The sequence below is a fragment of the Marmota marmota genome, unplaced genomic scaffold (assembly GCF_001458135.2).
Source record: "Marmota marmota marmota unplaced genomic scaffold, marMar, whole genome shotgun sequence".
NCBI lineage: Eukaryota > Metazoa > Chordata > Mammalia > Rodentia > Sciuridae > Marmota > Marmota marmota.
In genome coordinates this window covers 13,127,146-13,142,698 of record NW_026000174.1, presented here as the reverse complement: position 1 = coordinate 13,142,698, position 15,553 = coordinate 13,127,146, and the positions used below count along the sequence as shown (strand labels likewise).

General features: G+C 52.7%; 1 protein-coding gene across 3 annotated transcripts in view; it reads right to left on the bottom strand.

Annotated features, from left to right (window-relative positions):
* Positions 1–1,053: 1,053 nt before the first annotated feature.
* The window catches only part of Arrb1 (arrestin beta 1), a 43,371-nt gene continuing 28,871 nt past the window's right edge, over positions 1,054–15,553 (bottom strand). Inside the window, exons 11-16 of one of the 3 annotated variants that reach the window (XM_048788050.1) lie at positions 14,505–14,642; positions 13,241–13,324; positions 12,079–12,102; positions 9,192–9,262; positions 8,360–8,411; positions 1,054–7,043 (exon numbers count right to left, since the gene is read on the bottom strand). In XM_048788050.1, coding sequence (XP_048644007.1) covers positions 6,932–7,043; positions 8,360–8,411; positions 9,192–9,262; positions 12,079–12,102; positions 13,241–13,324; positions 14,505–14,642 — 481 coding nt within the window. In that variant the 3' untranslated portion in view covers positions 1,054–6,931. Of the gene's footprint in view, positions 7,044–8,179; positions 8,217–8,359; positions 8,412–9,191; positions 9,263–12,078; positions 12,103–13,240; positions 13,325–14,504; positions 14,643–15,553 lie in introns of those variants that run through there. The other 2 variants (XM_048788053.1, XM_048788052.1) reach the window with 2 other exon arrangements.

Below are 15,553 nucleotides of genomic sequence, written 5' to 3'. Positions count from 1 at the left end.
AATATCTATTGATCTATCTCAAGGTCATTAAATCTTTTCTCTACCACTTCCATTTTGCTATAAATCCATCCAGTGAATATTTTACTTCAGATATTACATTTTTCAATTCCAAAATTTCTATATATTTTTTAAGTTTCCATCTCCCTGCTCTAAACAATGACTGTCCCGTCCACTTCAAGTTATAATTGCTACCTCAATTTGATAATTTGAAACAGAATTCTAAGTCCTAAGTTGGCATCTGTTGATGGAGGCTAGTTTTCTGTCACTAGTTTCCTGGTTCCTTGTATGTTGAGTAATTTCAGGTTGTGTTTTGGACATTGTAAAAGTTATATTGTGTAGACTCTGGATCCTGTTATAGTCCTCTATACAATGTTGATTTTGTTGTTATTGTTGTGTCAAGAGGCGATCGGCCTGCTGGGCACGATGGCACATGCCTGTAATCCCAGCAACTCAGGAGGCTGAGGCAGGAGGATCGCAGGTTCGAGGCCAGCTTCAGCAACTTAATGAGGCCCTGTCCCTTTCTCAAAATGAAAAATAAGAAGGGCTGGGGAGGTGGCTCATTAAGCACCTTTGGCTTTAATCCCCAGTACCAGGAAAAAATATGAACTCTTCCTCACATAGATCCCTATTTCTCCATGCGTTCTGTTAGCCTAGGTGGCAGGGAAGGCTTCAAAACCTGAAGTTACCTCAGGAAGAAGTCCAGGAAGAACAAGAGATGGGAAAAGAACAAGAGCCAGAGCTAAGGCAGGGCTTAGGACTGACTCCAAATGAGGGCAGTGGAGTTAAGGATAGAAGAAGGGTCTCACCCAAGGGTCATGGCATCCTGTGGGTTCTGAGAGGGATCAGAGGCTCAGCAGCTTCTCCCATGCTGGACAACGACAGGACTGGACAGGAAGGAAGTTCTTGGCAGCAGAAGGGATATAAGGACCAGGTTGGAGTTGGGGCCAGACAAGGGAAGAAGGCACCAAACCTTGTCCAGGGCAGCAGGACAGCACTTCCTGCTCTCTGTCCTGCCAGGGGCTTAGGAAACAGAAATAAAAGGAGAGCAGCATCTTCTGTCACAAAAGACCTTTATTGGCCTCCTCCTTGTGGTTCTTTTGTTCATTTGTTCTGTTGGAGTTGAATAAACTGGAATAACTTATCTGACGAACTAAGGAATGCCACAGGTGCAGCCGATTCACCTGGAGGGGTCCAGGAGTGAGAGGGCCACAGAATAACCGACAGTCACTTCACAGAAGGGCCACAGACCTGGAGACCCACCCAGCCACCCCACCTCCCCCGGCCCAGGACTCATATGCTTGCTCATAGGAAGAGGTAGTCCCAGAGCATTTGGGACCAGACCTCACTGCTGAGCACAGCTGCCCAGGGGGACGGTACATTCTGCACCGGTTCCCTGGGGGCTCTGCAGATTGGCCACCCAGGACAGGACCTCACCCCAAATTTGTAAGGCACCTGTCTCTCATATGCTGCCACTTCAAACTATCTCCTTGCCTACACCCCTCCCCGTGGCCCTTGCAACGATCCCTATGAAGGTGAGCACAACCTGGTACTGGCCCCATTTTACACATGTAGAAACTGAGGCCAGCAGGGTCTCCAAGGGCACAGGTTGAACATAAAGTATCCGATGGCACTCTCTTTCTCCCATGTCATGTGGCTTGCAGTGCCCTGAGCTTCACATTCACATCTAGAATGTCCTAGGAGGTGGGATTTTGTGCCAAGGGCTGGTCCAAAAGTACCCACCTGCTATTGAGTGCCCATGAGGGGCCTGGGCAGAGGGGCAGGTAGGCAGAGAAAGAATTCAGGTGACCTCCTGAGGGGGCCAGCCTCTTTGGGGGCACAAAATCTCCTGTTGTCCACATGCTTGGTTGGCCACAATTGTGGTAATAGAATCCTATTGGAATTACTCAAGGAAACTTGGTGCTTGAAAGGTCTCTGGGGGACTCCTGACCTCAGGGAAGAGACTTTTGTCATAAAGTCCTCGTTCAGTATGTCTTTGTGTGAACCTGGGTGTCCATCTCCCTCACTGAATGTAGTTGAACCTGGCTCTAGCTTCTCCTTCTCCAGTCACCCTGATCCTCCTGACATCCTGAGGGCCTGGGCTGGGAAGTGGGGTGTCACACAGGGGTGGAGACAGAGTCCTGGGTGGGGATTGTGGCCTAGGTCAAGCCCCAACCTCTCTGATCACCAACCCCTGCCCAAGTCAAACCCAGGCCAGAGCTTCAGGGTGGGTTGGTTAAAAAACAAAACAAAACATGAAATGTGTCTGCGCGTGCACCCGTGTGTGTAAGCATACACTTGGGCCTTGGTCTGGGACCCAAGCTCCGATATGAAGACACTTTGTATTGGAAAGCCGGAGCCATGCCAATATGAAAAGCAAGGATAGACTCTGTGCTTGCTGGTCTAAGATCAAACCTCAGAATGGTGGTTTGAAGTTTTTCTTCAAAACAAAATTTTTTAAAGTGAAACCACAACAGGCAAGAGAGATAAAAGCAGAGTTGTTCTGGTGAAGTGGGAAGTGGGGAGGGCTGGAGACTCAGCCTTTGCCCCCACCTTCCTCCCGTAGAGCTGCTGACGAGGCCCTGTGGGAGTTCCACGGTACCCTGTGGAACTGGCTGGAAAGCCACTATCAGTGTCTACGGATCAAGGGTCCCAGGGACCTGTGCTTTGATTTCCCTTTTGGGGTGACAAGTTGGGAGGGAATGTTGGGGGAGGGTGCACCCCCTTCCACATGGCCTCTCACTACTGTGCAGTGAGCCTGCAGGAGCAGCCAGGTGGGGTCTGCCCCACAGCGGGGCTTCTTCAGTCCAGGAGGGAGGGAAAGGAGATGGTACTGCTTGCACCAGGCAGGCTGTACGAGGGAGGAGTGGGGAGCCTCTTTTGGTCCCTATTGATTTTAAAAAGAAAAATGTCAGGACAGGCATAGGCCTGCATCCATGAGACCCTGTAGGAGTTCAAGATTGGACCCTGAAAGAGTTCAAGATTGGATGGGTAGGGTGTGCCCAGGCCCTTGGCACTGGCAGGAGGCAAGCTGCCTCTCTGGGCTGCTGAAACCACTGGGAGAGGATCAGCCGGGGCTCAGGGCTCAGGGCTCAGGGCAAGAGATCTGGGCTTTCCCTGGGCCCAGGGCCCTCTCAAGTGTCACCAGGAAGCTCTGGCAGCTCTGTTGATCCTGAATGGGGCCTTTTACTTTGAGGGTCAGGAATAGGCAATTTCTATTTCCCCTCACCCTTAGATTTCTTTTACAGAGCAATGGTGGGTTCAGTATCAAGCCTTCTTGACCTCTGTGGGGTCTGAGAGGTGGGAGATGTGGGTGACTACAGGCCTGGAAGGGTCCAAGAACCCCCCTGTTCCCCAATCACTGAAAACATGCACATCTTTTCTGTCTTGGTTGCGTGTCAGTGATCACGGTGTTTCCAAATAGTGTCTGCATTTCCCTCTCAGCTGGGTCACCAAGGCCAAATTGGCTGCTTCTCATTCTGGTTGACAGTTACCTAAGTGAGAAGCAGGGCCAGAGATGAAGACCAGCGGGAGGTGGGTTGGCGCACAGTTAACTTCCTGTGTGACCTTGGGTCGTGCTCTTGAAGTTGCAGGTCACACCTGGTGGCTGTTTGCAACTTATAGAGCGTGGGCCACTGGTTTTCATCTCACGGCCATGTCCTGAGTCAGGCAGGGAAGGAAGTTCTGTACCATTTTAGTTAGGGAAGCTGAGCCTGAAGGTGTGGGACTTGCTCAAGGCAACCCAACTGGTTGGTGACAGCCAGGCCTGAGAAACAGCCCTGGGCACTGTTCAGCCCTGGCATTGCTTCCGCTGCACCAAGTGGGAGCCAGCTGGACCAGAACCAGGGCAAGCCCACTCTAGCTTTTCTGGGCTTTGAGGCCGAGAAGGCCCTGGGATCCAACCAAAGGACTCAGTCCTTGTCTTCCCAAGACTGAACTCCTCTCTGGGTTGGGTGCTGAGGAAGCCCAGCTGGCCCTCTGCTTTGTGCAGCTACACCCAGGCCAAGTTCTTCCTTCCTGCCCAGATTGGCATCATCCTGCCAGCCCCATGACCCACTGGGAAATGGGCTGCTTGGCAGGTATAGGCCTCAAACACTTGGCATAACAAGGGCCAGTACTGTGGGTTGGTCCTGGGGCCTAGTAAGGCTCCCCCACCCCCACAATCACTCCAAGGTGTCACCTGGCCAGGCTGACTCCAGGATGGAGAGGGGCCTTGCAGAGAAGTACTGGGTCATCTCTAGGTGTTGAGTTCAGAGATGGTGTCTGGAGCTGACCAGAAACCTGGAAAGATGATATGGGTCCTCCTCTTCAAGAAGAGACCACAGAATTGCTTTGGCCTGTGTCTCTCAGGGCTGCAGCACAAAGCTGAGGAGAGGGGCACCTGGCCAATAGGCAAGTGGAACCAAATCCAACCTGTGTGACACTCACAGGACTGTGCATTCTGCTGTGTTCTGAGTCCCTCTGGAAGGGCACTGTGTTCTAGCTCACATCAAGGCACTATATGAACCAGCCCTGGATGCAATGCCTTTGTGACTTTCCCCTGGCCTGGAACAGAGACTGGGATAGACCCATCTCTGTGCCACCAAGGCTGGGCATAGAGCACAGAAACTGTCAGCAAAGAATGGTGAAGCTGAATTCAACTACACTTTACCATTGTCCTTGTGCAGTCCTGGCTCAAAGAGCAAAAAGATAGCGCCCTGGTACTCCCTGCAGCTGGAGAAGTTTCAATTAACACTGGAAAAATCCCTACAAGTGTGATTTTGAAGAGCAGGAAGCTTCAAAAACCAGCCTGGCAAAAATTTTGTGTGCATATGTTAGGGATGGGGGAAAAGATATTTGTGGGGAGAAGTTACCCCCAATGCTAAGGGTCTTGTACCAGCCCCAAGTTTCAGAGGAAGACACTGAAGGGTACACGCTCTGTGTGTCCAGCTCCACAGCGACCCAGTTCCAGCAGGGGCTGGATGCCTGGGGCACCTGCTGCTAGGACCATGGGACTGGCCTGGATAATGTGACTGCCCCCAGTTGACCTGGTTCTGACCTGGGAAGGAGGTCCCTTGAGTTAAGCATTCATGAGATTTAGCAGACATGGGGCCAGGCTAATGACCATCATTTCACCATGGGGAAAGGTTTGTGCAGCTCATCCCCAGAGGTGCTGGGTTGGAAAGAGTTGGGATCCAACTTGTATAAAAAGTCGTGTTGTCTCCCTTTTCAGGAAAATATGGGGCCAAGACAGAAGTAAGCAGAAATTGAGAAGGAATCCCCCTCGTTCTGCTAATTAGTATATTTGCCTGGTAAACCTCATGTTGCCCACATCCTCCGGGGGCTGTGAAGCCCTGCAGGCCCTATCACAAGCCCCCCATCAAGTCTCAGCAAACCCAGGGCTTAGGGCAGAGCAGTTCATGCAGGCTATGGTCAAGGCTTGACATCAGGTGACACCCCGGAGGCCCAAAAAGGGCCTTTCCTAGGCCTGGAGTTTGGACAGGAGCTCTCTTGGGTCCTGCGGCTTCTGAGGTCTGTGAATCCCCTCTAGAAGCCAATGGAACAGGAAGCAGCCCTGGTTCCACCCAGCAGACCAGAGCTCAAATGTTCACAAATTTTCAAAGCCAGAAGTCCCTGGGTTTTCCAGTGGGGAACTGAGGCCCAGAGAGGGGAACAAACTTGCCTAAGATCATACAGCAAGTTAGCATTAAAGACCAGACAAGGATACCTTTCAATACTTGCCACTTATCGCTATGTCTGCCCCATTGCCCTGGGAAAGGCCCCAGTTCTCGATCACACCAACACCAGCCAATGGGTATTAGGTACCTTTGACACTGGGAACTACTAGGGTCTCCATTCCCCAAGGAAAGAAGCATGGCCTCTTTCCCTTTGCAGGAAGGCATCTTGATGGAGCCTGCTACCTTCTGGGGAAGGACTGCCTTTGACAGTGGCCACTCTCCCCACCTGTAGGGCCAACCCAGCCTATTCATGGAAGACTACAGGGAGAAAGAGGGGGATGCTGGTGGCCCCAGCTATCCCTGGACCTCCCACCTTGATCCTTGTGATAAAAAAGTCTTAAGTCTGCAAAGGAAGGGAGAAGGGGAGGCTCAACTTCCCACCTCTGCCCACCTCTGCAAGCCCCATCAGAAACTCCCTCTGCAGGGGCTGGTGCTTGAAGAGCCCCACCTTTGTGTATGTGAGAACCCAGTCCCCCCATCACCACCACAACACAAGGCAGCTAAGGTGCTCATCCTGACAAGTCCCAAAGAAAACTGGCTAGTTGACACGGCTCGCCTCCATCTAGGTGTCTGCTGGTAAGGAAGTCATTTCGTTGCTTTTTTCCACTCCTGGGTCTATGAGCTCACGAGCTTCACCAATGCCACTATCAGACACAGGGACACAGGACAAGGAGAAAGGTGGAGGGGGAGAGGTCTTTGGTGGGTCCAAACTGCAAAAAGGCATTGAGAAGCTATCCATGGTTCTGCTCCTCCAGTTGGGAGGGGGTGGCCTTCAATATAGTCATCTTTTAGCTGCCAGAACCATTACCAGGTAGAACTGGGGACATCTTCTCACGTGTCTTGAGCCCTCATGCCCACTCCTCCGAGCCCTCACACCCACCACGACAGAGCCCCTCCAGCCCCACCCTGCCCTTCCCACTCCCCATCTCAAGCCCAATCCCAAGGCCAGGGCTGTGGTGGCCTTTGTGGGAATGAGCATGAAAAGAGGGTGGGGTGGAGCGGTGACCGCAGAGAGAGGTGAAGGTGGTGCACTGTTGGCATGGTGATGTGGGGCCAATCCTGAGGCCAGAGGTCCATCACCGTGACCAGGAAGACCACTTGGGGTCCCCTAGTTGAAATTGGAAGAACAAAGGGGAGGGAAACCAGAACAGGAAGAAGACAAGTAAGCATCCTAGTGCAAGAGAGTGGCCCGGAGCTGCTGGGCACGGGCCGCCAGTCTATCTGTTGTTGAGGTGTGGAGAGCCGGTGCCATCCTCCTCTTCCTCCTTGTCGTCCTTCAGGCCTTTCAGTCTCTGGCGAGCAAAGTCCTCAAACACAATGTCGTCATCGCTGCAGAGAGAAACAAGGACAACGTGGCATGCTAGCAAGGGCAGGGAGAAGGAGAGAAGTCATATCCACAGGCTTGACACATGTGACACAGAGGGACCCAGGACAGAACCACACTCCCCAAGGTCTCTGGCCTCTGGGGCCAACCTGGGGCAGAAAGGCTCTGGGGATAGTCACAACTGGACTTGGAGAAATTGAAAAGTGCCAGGAGGGTCGTGAACTTGACTCTCGTGCCTAAGGCCTAGGAAAGGACCCTAACTCTGCAGGGGGTGGAGGCATGTCAAATACAGGGAGTAGTGTGGTTCTGTGGCAGAGGTAGAAATCATCCCACCATGATAGGCCAGACCACCACATCCTCACAGTGTATTATGAATCCCTCAAGAGCAAGCCCAAGAAACCCACCCACTCACCCAAAAAACTACTCCTAGGAAGCATTCCAGAGAGCAGTGGGGCTGGCTTAATGGAGAGAAAGCCACAAAGGCCCTTTCTCCAGAAAAGTGTCACTCACATGCTGCCGTCAGGGATCCTGGGTAGGAGAGGGGGTGGGATAGGGGAGCTAGCAAATCTACACAGGGGCAGAGGAAGGCTGGTAGGGGAAGGGGTACCTGAGCAGGGTGCAGGACTAAGGGCTGCTTCCTTTCTGCCATAAAAGCCAGCCACTTAAGACCAGGTAGGGACCCACAAAATGTCCCCTGCCCCATGGAGCCAGCCACATGGGTAGTCCTCAAGGTATGACTGGAGTCCCCATATCCCACATTTCTCCTGGGGTACAAGGGAGGGTGGCTTTTGCAGCTGGAGCAAGAAAGCTGCTTGGCCCTGGAGATGATTCGTGCAGAAGGCCCAGGTCCTCCCCCGCCAGCCACTGTCCGGTGCCACCAAGGCCTTTCACTGCAGGGAAATCTGCACTGGTGGGTCCTCAGGAGTCAGATGCAACGGGACCCAGACCCTTCCCCACCCCGCAGCCTGCCTCCATGGGTTGGCGAAGGCCGGGAGGAGAGCCAAGCCCAGGGCCCTGACCAGCCCTGTGAGGCCAGCAGGCGCTGTGGATGGACGGACGGACTGACGGACGGACGGACGGACGTGCAAGGACGAGGGAGGAAGACAGACCCCACCAAGGCAGGAGGAAGAGGAACAGGCACGGAGGGTCCTTCAAGTCACATGCAGGCAAGCGGGTTGCTGAAGAGGCGAGCAGAGGCGGCTCTCAGCAGACGGGGTTAGACCAGCTGCTCCTCAGGGGTTAATAAGCATATATGCAAATGACCCTCCGCCCCGCCCCCGGGGCCCGCCCCCCAAACATCCACAGGCAGGGTTTGGCTTACTTCGTGTCAAGTTCTATGAGATTTGTGTCTACTGGCGCCTCGTTCTCTGGAACTGAACACAATGAGGGCAAGGTGCCCAGGGGTTAGTGTGGAGTTGGGGACAGGCTGGCTAAGATGGGGGGGGCGGCAAAACGGAGCTCATCCCAGGTCTTGAAACACCCCAAATCATCTTAAAGGCAGGAGGGTACAGGGAGGGTCCTGGATGCCCACTGCAGACCCAGCAGATTTGAACTTCTGACCCTGTGCTCCCGGGACAGGTCTCCAACATGACAGATTCATTTCCAGCTTGTGTGAGTTTCTCTAAGAGGGTCGGGGTTTTGTTGCTTTTGTTTATTTTTCACATTTTAACCTCTCTGAATTAGGAGTGTAAAAAATCAATGACATTTCACATTTCAGTTTAATTGTGGGACCACTGTTTGCCTTTGCATATGCAACACGTAGTCTGCCTCAAGGGAAACAGCCTTAGAGCCAAAGAAGTGTAAACACTCCGTTATCAATTGGGGAAAAAATTTTTTAAAAGGGAAATGCTATATCAACAGGTCATCTCATCTGTGTGGCTCCTTCCCCCACTTCCAGCCCCTCCCTGGATGCCTGGCAATGAGCTTCCTCTCTTTCTCTCCCACTGAGGGCAGGAGCCAGGGCTCACTGACTCCTAGCAGATCAGAAGCAAATATGAGTGGTGGGCCCCACAAAAGACCTGAGGAGCTTGGGAAGGGGTGACACTAGGCTGAAGGCTAGCTCAGAGGGACCTAGGATGAGGGGGTAACATGGTGGAGGAGGAAACTAGCTCTCTGGAATCCCCCCACCCCAATGACCCACAGGGCCTGCTTACCTTCCCGATGTGGGGGTTCCTCTTTGGGCTTGGGGTGCATTAAGGTGAAGGGCAGTTCCACAGCCACATCACTGAAACACAGACCCAAACACAGTGAGCCCTGGGCCAAGCCTCAGGCTGTGAGCCCCAGTGCCCTGTCCGTCTGAGAACTGGGAGAGCTGTGTTAGAGGGAGATCCACCACACTTCGGTGAGCATCTGTCTCTCTAGGAGTTGAACTAGGAGACCTGCTCTCCTGCTTCCAGAAGGAAACAGAAACTTCCCTTGTCCTGAGAAGAATCCCTGGATTCCATGGGCCGGCAGCAGATATGGGGTGGGAAAGAAGTACCCAGGGGTGGCTCTAGCAGTGCTCTGGGACCTTGCCCACCTCAAATCACCATAGTCACCCCAACCTTCCCTGACACTGCCCTTCCCAACTCCTGGATGGGACCCCACCTGCCCTTGCTTCATCTCTCCATGCCTCAAGAAGCTCCTGGCAATGTGAAATCTGGATGTAGCACAGTGAAGGCCCAGGGCTAGGGCTATCTACACCATGCACAGAGTCTGGAAGCCTTGTGAAAGATGGAGGGGAGGGGCTATGGGGAAGAACTGACCACCGGCCAGTGCCTCTGACAAGGCCTCTCTCCCTTGCTCCTGACAGAATAAAAAAGCAGACATTTGCATGGCGTGACTGTGCCAAGGACTGTTCTAGGCCCCTTCCTTAGAGGAACTCATTTAATCCTTATAACAACCCTATTATTTACCCCCAATGTATGGATTGGGAAACTGAGGCACAAGGAGATTAAAGTCTCTTACATACAACTATTAATAGTAAGTGATGGCTCCATAATTCACTCCCTTAACTACTGTGACAACAGCAGAATTGAGACTGACAGAAGCAGCCCTGAAGGCATCTTTCAGCTTGGGTGCCATCACCCTAGGACACCCCTCAAACCCTGAGTGCCTCCAGGCATAGCCACATTTATTGGTTTTGTTGCTCAAGGCAGCTGGGAAGGGTGAAGGGACAGAGAATGGAGTGGTCAGGGCACAAGTTATGCGATCAGAAAGGCTCTGCCAGCCTCCCTCTCAATGACATTTCACATTTCAGTTTAATTGTGGGACCACTGTTTGCCTTTGCATACGCAACACGTAGTCTGCCTCAAGGGAAACAGCCTTAGAGCCAAAGAAGTGTAAACACTCCGTTATCAATTGGGGAAAAAATTTTTTAAAAGGGAAATGCTATATCAACAGGTCATCTCATCTGTGTGGCTCCTTCCCCCACTTCCAGCCCCTCCCTGGATGCCTGGCAATGAGCTTCCTCTCTTTCTCTCCCACTGAGGGCAGGAGCCAGGGCTCACTGACTCCTAGCAGATCAGAAGCAAATATGAGTGGTGGGCCCCACAAAAGACCTGAGGAGCCTTGAGTCCCACTGAGCTCATTTACAGCCTTGAGTCCCACTGAGCTCATTTGGAAACATGGGAGAACAACGCCTACCTTCTAGAAGCACTGGAATTTCCAGCAGACATTGTAGGTAAAAGATCTGGTTAAACTGTGAAGCGTGAGCCTGTCAGAACCAGTACTTCCCCTCCATGGGAACACAGGGGCCTTTTGCTTTGGGTTTTCTTTTTTTGGTACTAGGAGTTGAACCCAGGGCACTCCACCACTGAGCTACATCTCCAGCCCTTTTTATTTTTTATTTCAAGACCAGGTCTCACTGTTGCTGGGGCTGGCCTGGAACTTGCAATTCTCCCACCTCAGCCTCTGGAGTTGCTGGGAATACAGGTGTGTATAACTGCCTGGCAACGTGAGGGTCTTATAAGACTTTTTTTTTCTTTCTTTCTTTTTCCTTTTTGGCAGGGGGTACTGGGAATTAAACTCAGGGGCACTTGACCACCAAGTCACATCTCCAGCCCTATTCTGTATCTTATTTAAAGTTGCTCAGCACCTCACTTTTGCTAAGGCTGGATTTGAACTCACCATCCTCCTGCCTCAGCCTCCTGAAGGCTCTTTCTTTTTCATTGGCTTTTTCCTTTCCTTTCTGCTTTGCGTGTGTGTGTGTGTGTGTATGTGTGTGTGTGTGGCAGGGGGGCGGGGGGGGGGCTTGTTTTGTTTTTTGCTTCCAAAGTGTTCACTTGGAAGAGTGAGCCATCAGATGGAAGTGAATGGAAGACTGAATTGGCCAGCCTTCATGGAGACCACATAGGATATGGCTGAAAGGATCTGGACCTTAATTTTCCCCCAAGACATAAGGGATAGGAAAAGGGACACTTCTGACTCCTCTTTGGGACTTTGGAGAACAGCATAAAGCTGGGCACAAGTCTAGGTTCAGAAAGTCTTTGCCAAATTATACAGAACTAAATTGAATTATTGTCATCTCTCAAACTAGACCAAGATTTCTTAGGACGGGTGACACTGCCATCTTGTGATGGGAAGCCAAATGGCTATGTTGGGGGCATTTTTGGAATGTTAAATCCATCCAACCAAATTACAAGGGAATCTTGTCTACAAAATTGGATCTCTGAGGACCTGTCCTTAGCAACACGGAGCCAGTAGTTCGTTCTCATTAGTGTAGAAGTTTCTAAGCCACGAGGCCTGCATTTCTCCTAAACAGCCTATAAATCAGGTGATTAGAATTCAGTCAGCTCTGCTGGTGGCCACTCCCCAGATCACTGCTGTCTGTAAAGGTCCCTGTCACTGGAATGGGATGAAAGAGCATGGCAAGGTTTTAAGGAAAGGCCATGTCTCCCTCATCCCTAGAGAAGGGTCTAGCCCAGCACACACCTGGTCCCAAGTTCTGAAATGACCACTAGATTCCTTTCAACCCAGTGCCCTGTGGTCCTGACCAGTTAGGCCAATTGTCTCTGGGCCCTCCAGGGGGGTGGCTCAAGCAGGATGAAGGAGGGACTTTACCTGGACGCAAGATCTCCCAACAGGCTGGGTGGGCCAGAGGAGGCAGGAGGAGTGGTCAGGAGAGAGTGCAGAGAGGAAGAAAAAACACATTATTCACCTCCTCTGCTGCCCCGCAGAGCAGACGGACCCGAGGGACGCACCCCCGACCCCTGCACGCCCTGACTGCTCATTCAGGGAGACTGATGTGGCATCTACCTGCCCAGGGGCCGAGGTGGGCCCCCGGATCCTCCTCTGTAAAGGAGCTCTTCCTCCCTGTCAGGAATAGCTAATGGCAGAAGGAAGACTTTTGGGGGATCCGGAAGCATATGGAAAACTGTGGGTCCTGCAAGGTCACATGACATGGGATTTGGGATTTAGAGAGGTCCTATAATATACAGTCAGTATTACACACTGCCACCTGCAAAGAGTCATTATTTTAATAATAAAGAGACTTAATGTCTAATGTTATTTCATTTTTTCAATCTTTCCATAGACATTTATGACCTAAATTAAGGGGGGGGGGATTCCTTTAACAAATTAGAAGCCTTAATACTTGATTTATAATATGTACCCCAATATATGGGGCAATGGGAGCTTTTTCTAAGCTCCCACCAAACTATATACTGTAGGACAGGAAATATATCCAGTCCACTACTGGGACCCCAGCACCCAGCCCGTAACCCAGGGCTCAAGGAGAAGAGTTCAGGAACCATTTGGACTTCTGTTTCCCCATCTATAAAATGGGAGTCAGCTGAGCTACAAATCCCCAATCCAGCTCAGGGGTTCTGAGCCCCCCGCTTTGGCTGTTTCCCCAGCAGATCAGCCTGGGCAAGAGTGGCGTGGGTGCTATGTCTGGAGGTGTGTGAGCATCGTGGTGCCCTCTAGGACCTGCTCTCCCTCCTGGACCAGGCACAGTACTCAGTGCAAGGTCCTGACCTGCCATGAAGAGGACAAAGAGAGTGGGAAAAAGCCGGGATGGGGAAGGACGGCCCAGAGCCACTGCAGGAGAGGGAAAGGGAGCTGAGGAGAAGAGGAACAGAAAGGAGGAAGAGAAGAACAGGAAGTCCTCCCGCCCCATTCCTCCTCCACAAGAGATACAGCTGAAAGGTCCAACAGGAGGAATGGGGTGGGGGGCTGCGGGCCCCTCCACATTTGGGCTCTTGGGCTGGGCTAGAACACTCACCCGCCTCGAGACACCACCAGCTTCACCTTCACTTTGTAGGAAACAATGATCCCCAGGATCTCACGGTTGGCGCCTTCCCTCAACCTACAAGGTGACACAGGGAAGCTGATCCACAGGGTTCTCTGATGGGTGAGGCACTGCAGGTGGCAGGATGCGGTGGAGGACAGCACTGTCCATCCCTCTCCTGGCCACTCAGCTACCATGTCCAGTGGAGTCCAGTGAGTGGCCCACCCTGGTCCCAGCGGAGGTGAGAAAAGGTGACCTCTACCCTTAGGAAGCTGGAACTTGAAGCCCTGAGTTCCAGATTTGGAGGTGAGAGCCCTCACTGTGTGCTCGGTAAGCTCCCCACCCCTTCGTGGCCAGTGTCTGGCAGGGCTGTGAGGGGTGGGGTTCTAACTCCTCACTAATGAGTCCAGCTTCTCCCAGCCATGGTTTAGTGCTCAGTAACTTGTGAGCAGAAAGGACTGAACTGGGAATTTGGAGAGGCTGGGGGCAGTTGCGGGCAAGGGTCAGGAAAGGACATCTCCAGGAGGTGGCTGGTGCCCTGACAAAGTCTTGAGGACAGGTAGGGTTAGAGCCAGGGTAGAGGAGCCGGTGGGAATCTTGGAGGTCAGTGGGCAGCCTCTGCAGGGCGTGAGGAAGAGAGGCTGGTCTAAGGGCAGCCTGGGTTGGCAGCGGGGATACAGGGGCTGCAGAGGCAGGTTGGAGCCCAGTCAGAGCGTGGGGCTCAGCAGGGAGGGTACAACAGGCACCCCACACCCCGAGGCTCTGCTACAGCAGGGTGACTTGAAGGATTCAGTGATGCCCACGGGCAGTAGTGACAGATGGCCCAGGGGTCCCTGACTTGAAGGGATGCACCATGTCTGGTCCACCCAGCTCACTGTCCCGAACTCTCTAGTCCCCCTTCTGCTGGGACCTCCTAGGAGTTCCTCCTTCCCTCTGGCCTTGCTGGCCTCAGGCTACACCCTTCTGACTGAGGACACCAGGTCAGGATCTGCTGCCTCTGGCAGGAAGCCTTTCCAGCTGCTCCTCCAGACCAACTACCAGGGCTGGCACAGACTGAATGAGCCAGGTCTAGTGGACTGTGTTGTCCTCTGGGTCCCCCCAGGAGGATGGGCGTAGGGGGACAGCCTCCCTGACCACTCAAGATTCGGTGGACAGGCCATAGACAAGGCTGAGGGAAGAGGGCAGCCTGAGCCTTTTCCTTGACAGTTGGGACTAAGGACAGCAGCGGGAGCCTGAGACCAGGAGGACAGGTCCTCACAGGGTGCTGGAGGCCAGGTTCGTGTCTTCGTGCTTGAGTTTCCCATCCAGGGCGAGGCCTCGCTTCTCTCGGTTATTGGCCAGGAAAGGAGTCAGCGTGTAAACTTTGCAGAACGTCGAACTGGGTGCCACAGTGTCACTGAAAGAAGGGAAGTAGGTGTGGAGGTGGCCCTACCCACAGACAATCCCAGCCCTGTGCCCTAACCCAGTTAGGACATCTAGCACAGCCTGGCCCCGAGTTCCCTCTGCCAACCCTCCATTCCCCAACTGCGGAGAACACTTGGGCTAGGCCTGGCTCTGGCAGAGAGACCACAGCCACCGAAAAGAGGCACATCTATACCATACCCAGCAGGGACCCTGGGGTGGAGAAACAGCACAGCACTACGCAGTACATTTACCTTTAAAATAACAGCTGCCTGCAACCATAAATGAAGCCACAGGACACCATGAACCTGCCACTCAGGCTACGCAATGAAAACTTCGCTTGCTTTATGGCACATCTAGCCATGGTGCAGGGTATTTGGGTTGTTCCATTTTTTCTAATGCTTGCTCCATCCCCTCCCCCTTTCAAGAAAACAGCAGGGGTGCAGCAGATGACAGGGGCCAGCCCTGGAGCCAGCCTCTTGTAAGTTCTGTGAGCTGAGCAGGTCACCGCTCTCTGAGCCCATCTCCCCATCGTCATACTAGGACAGTAGCAGCCCCCACCTCACAGGCCTCCGCAGGAAGTAAAGAGACCAGGCAGGCCATCCACAGGAGCAGCGTCCTGCTGTCCCTGCTGGCTGCCCTGTGCTCCTGTGCACATTGGCAGAGCTGAGGGTGTCCCTCTGGGGATACAGGGTGCTCTGGCTCTGGGTCACCTCACTGCACCCTTCACCAGGATTCTAGGCCTCACGGCTTTGTTTTTTATTTTTTTCTATCAATAGTGGGTAGAGGAAATAACCAATAAGAGGGAATGTTTGATCTACTCATAGCACAGTCACATTAAAAACTATCTCCGAGATCACATATAACTTTTTTCTTTTGTACCAGGGATTGAACTCAGGGGCACTT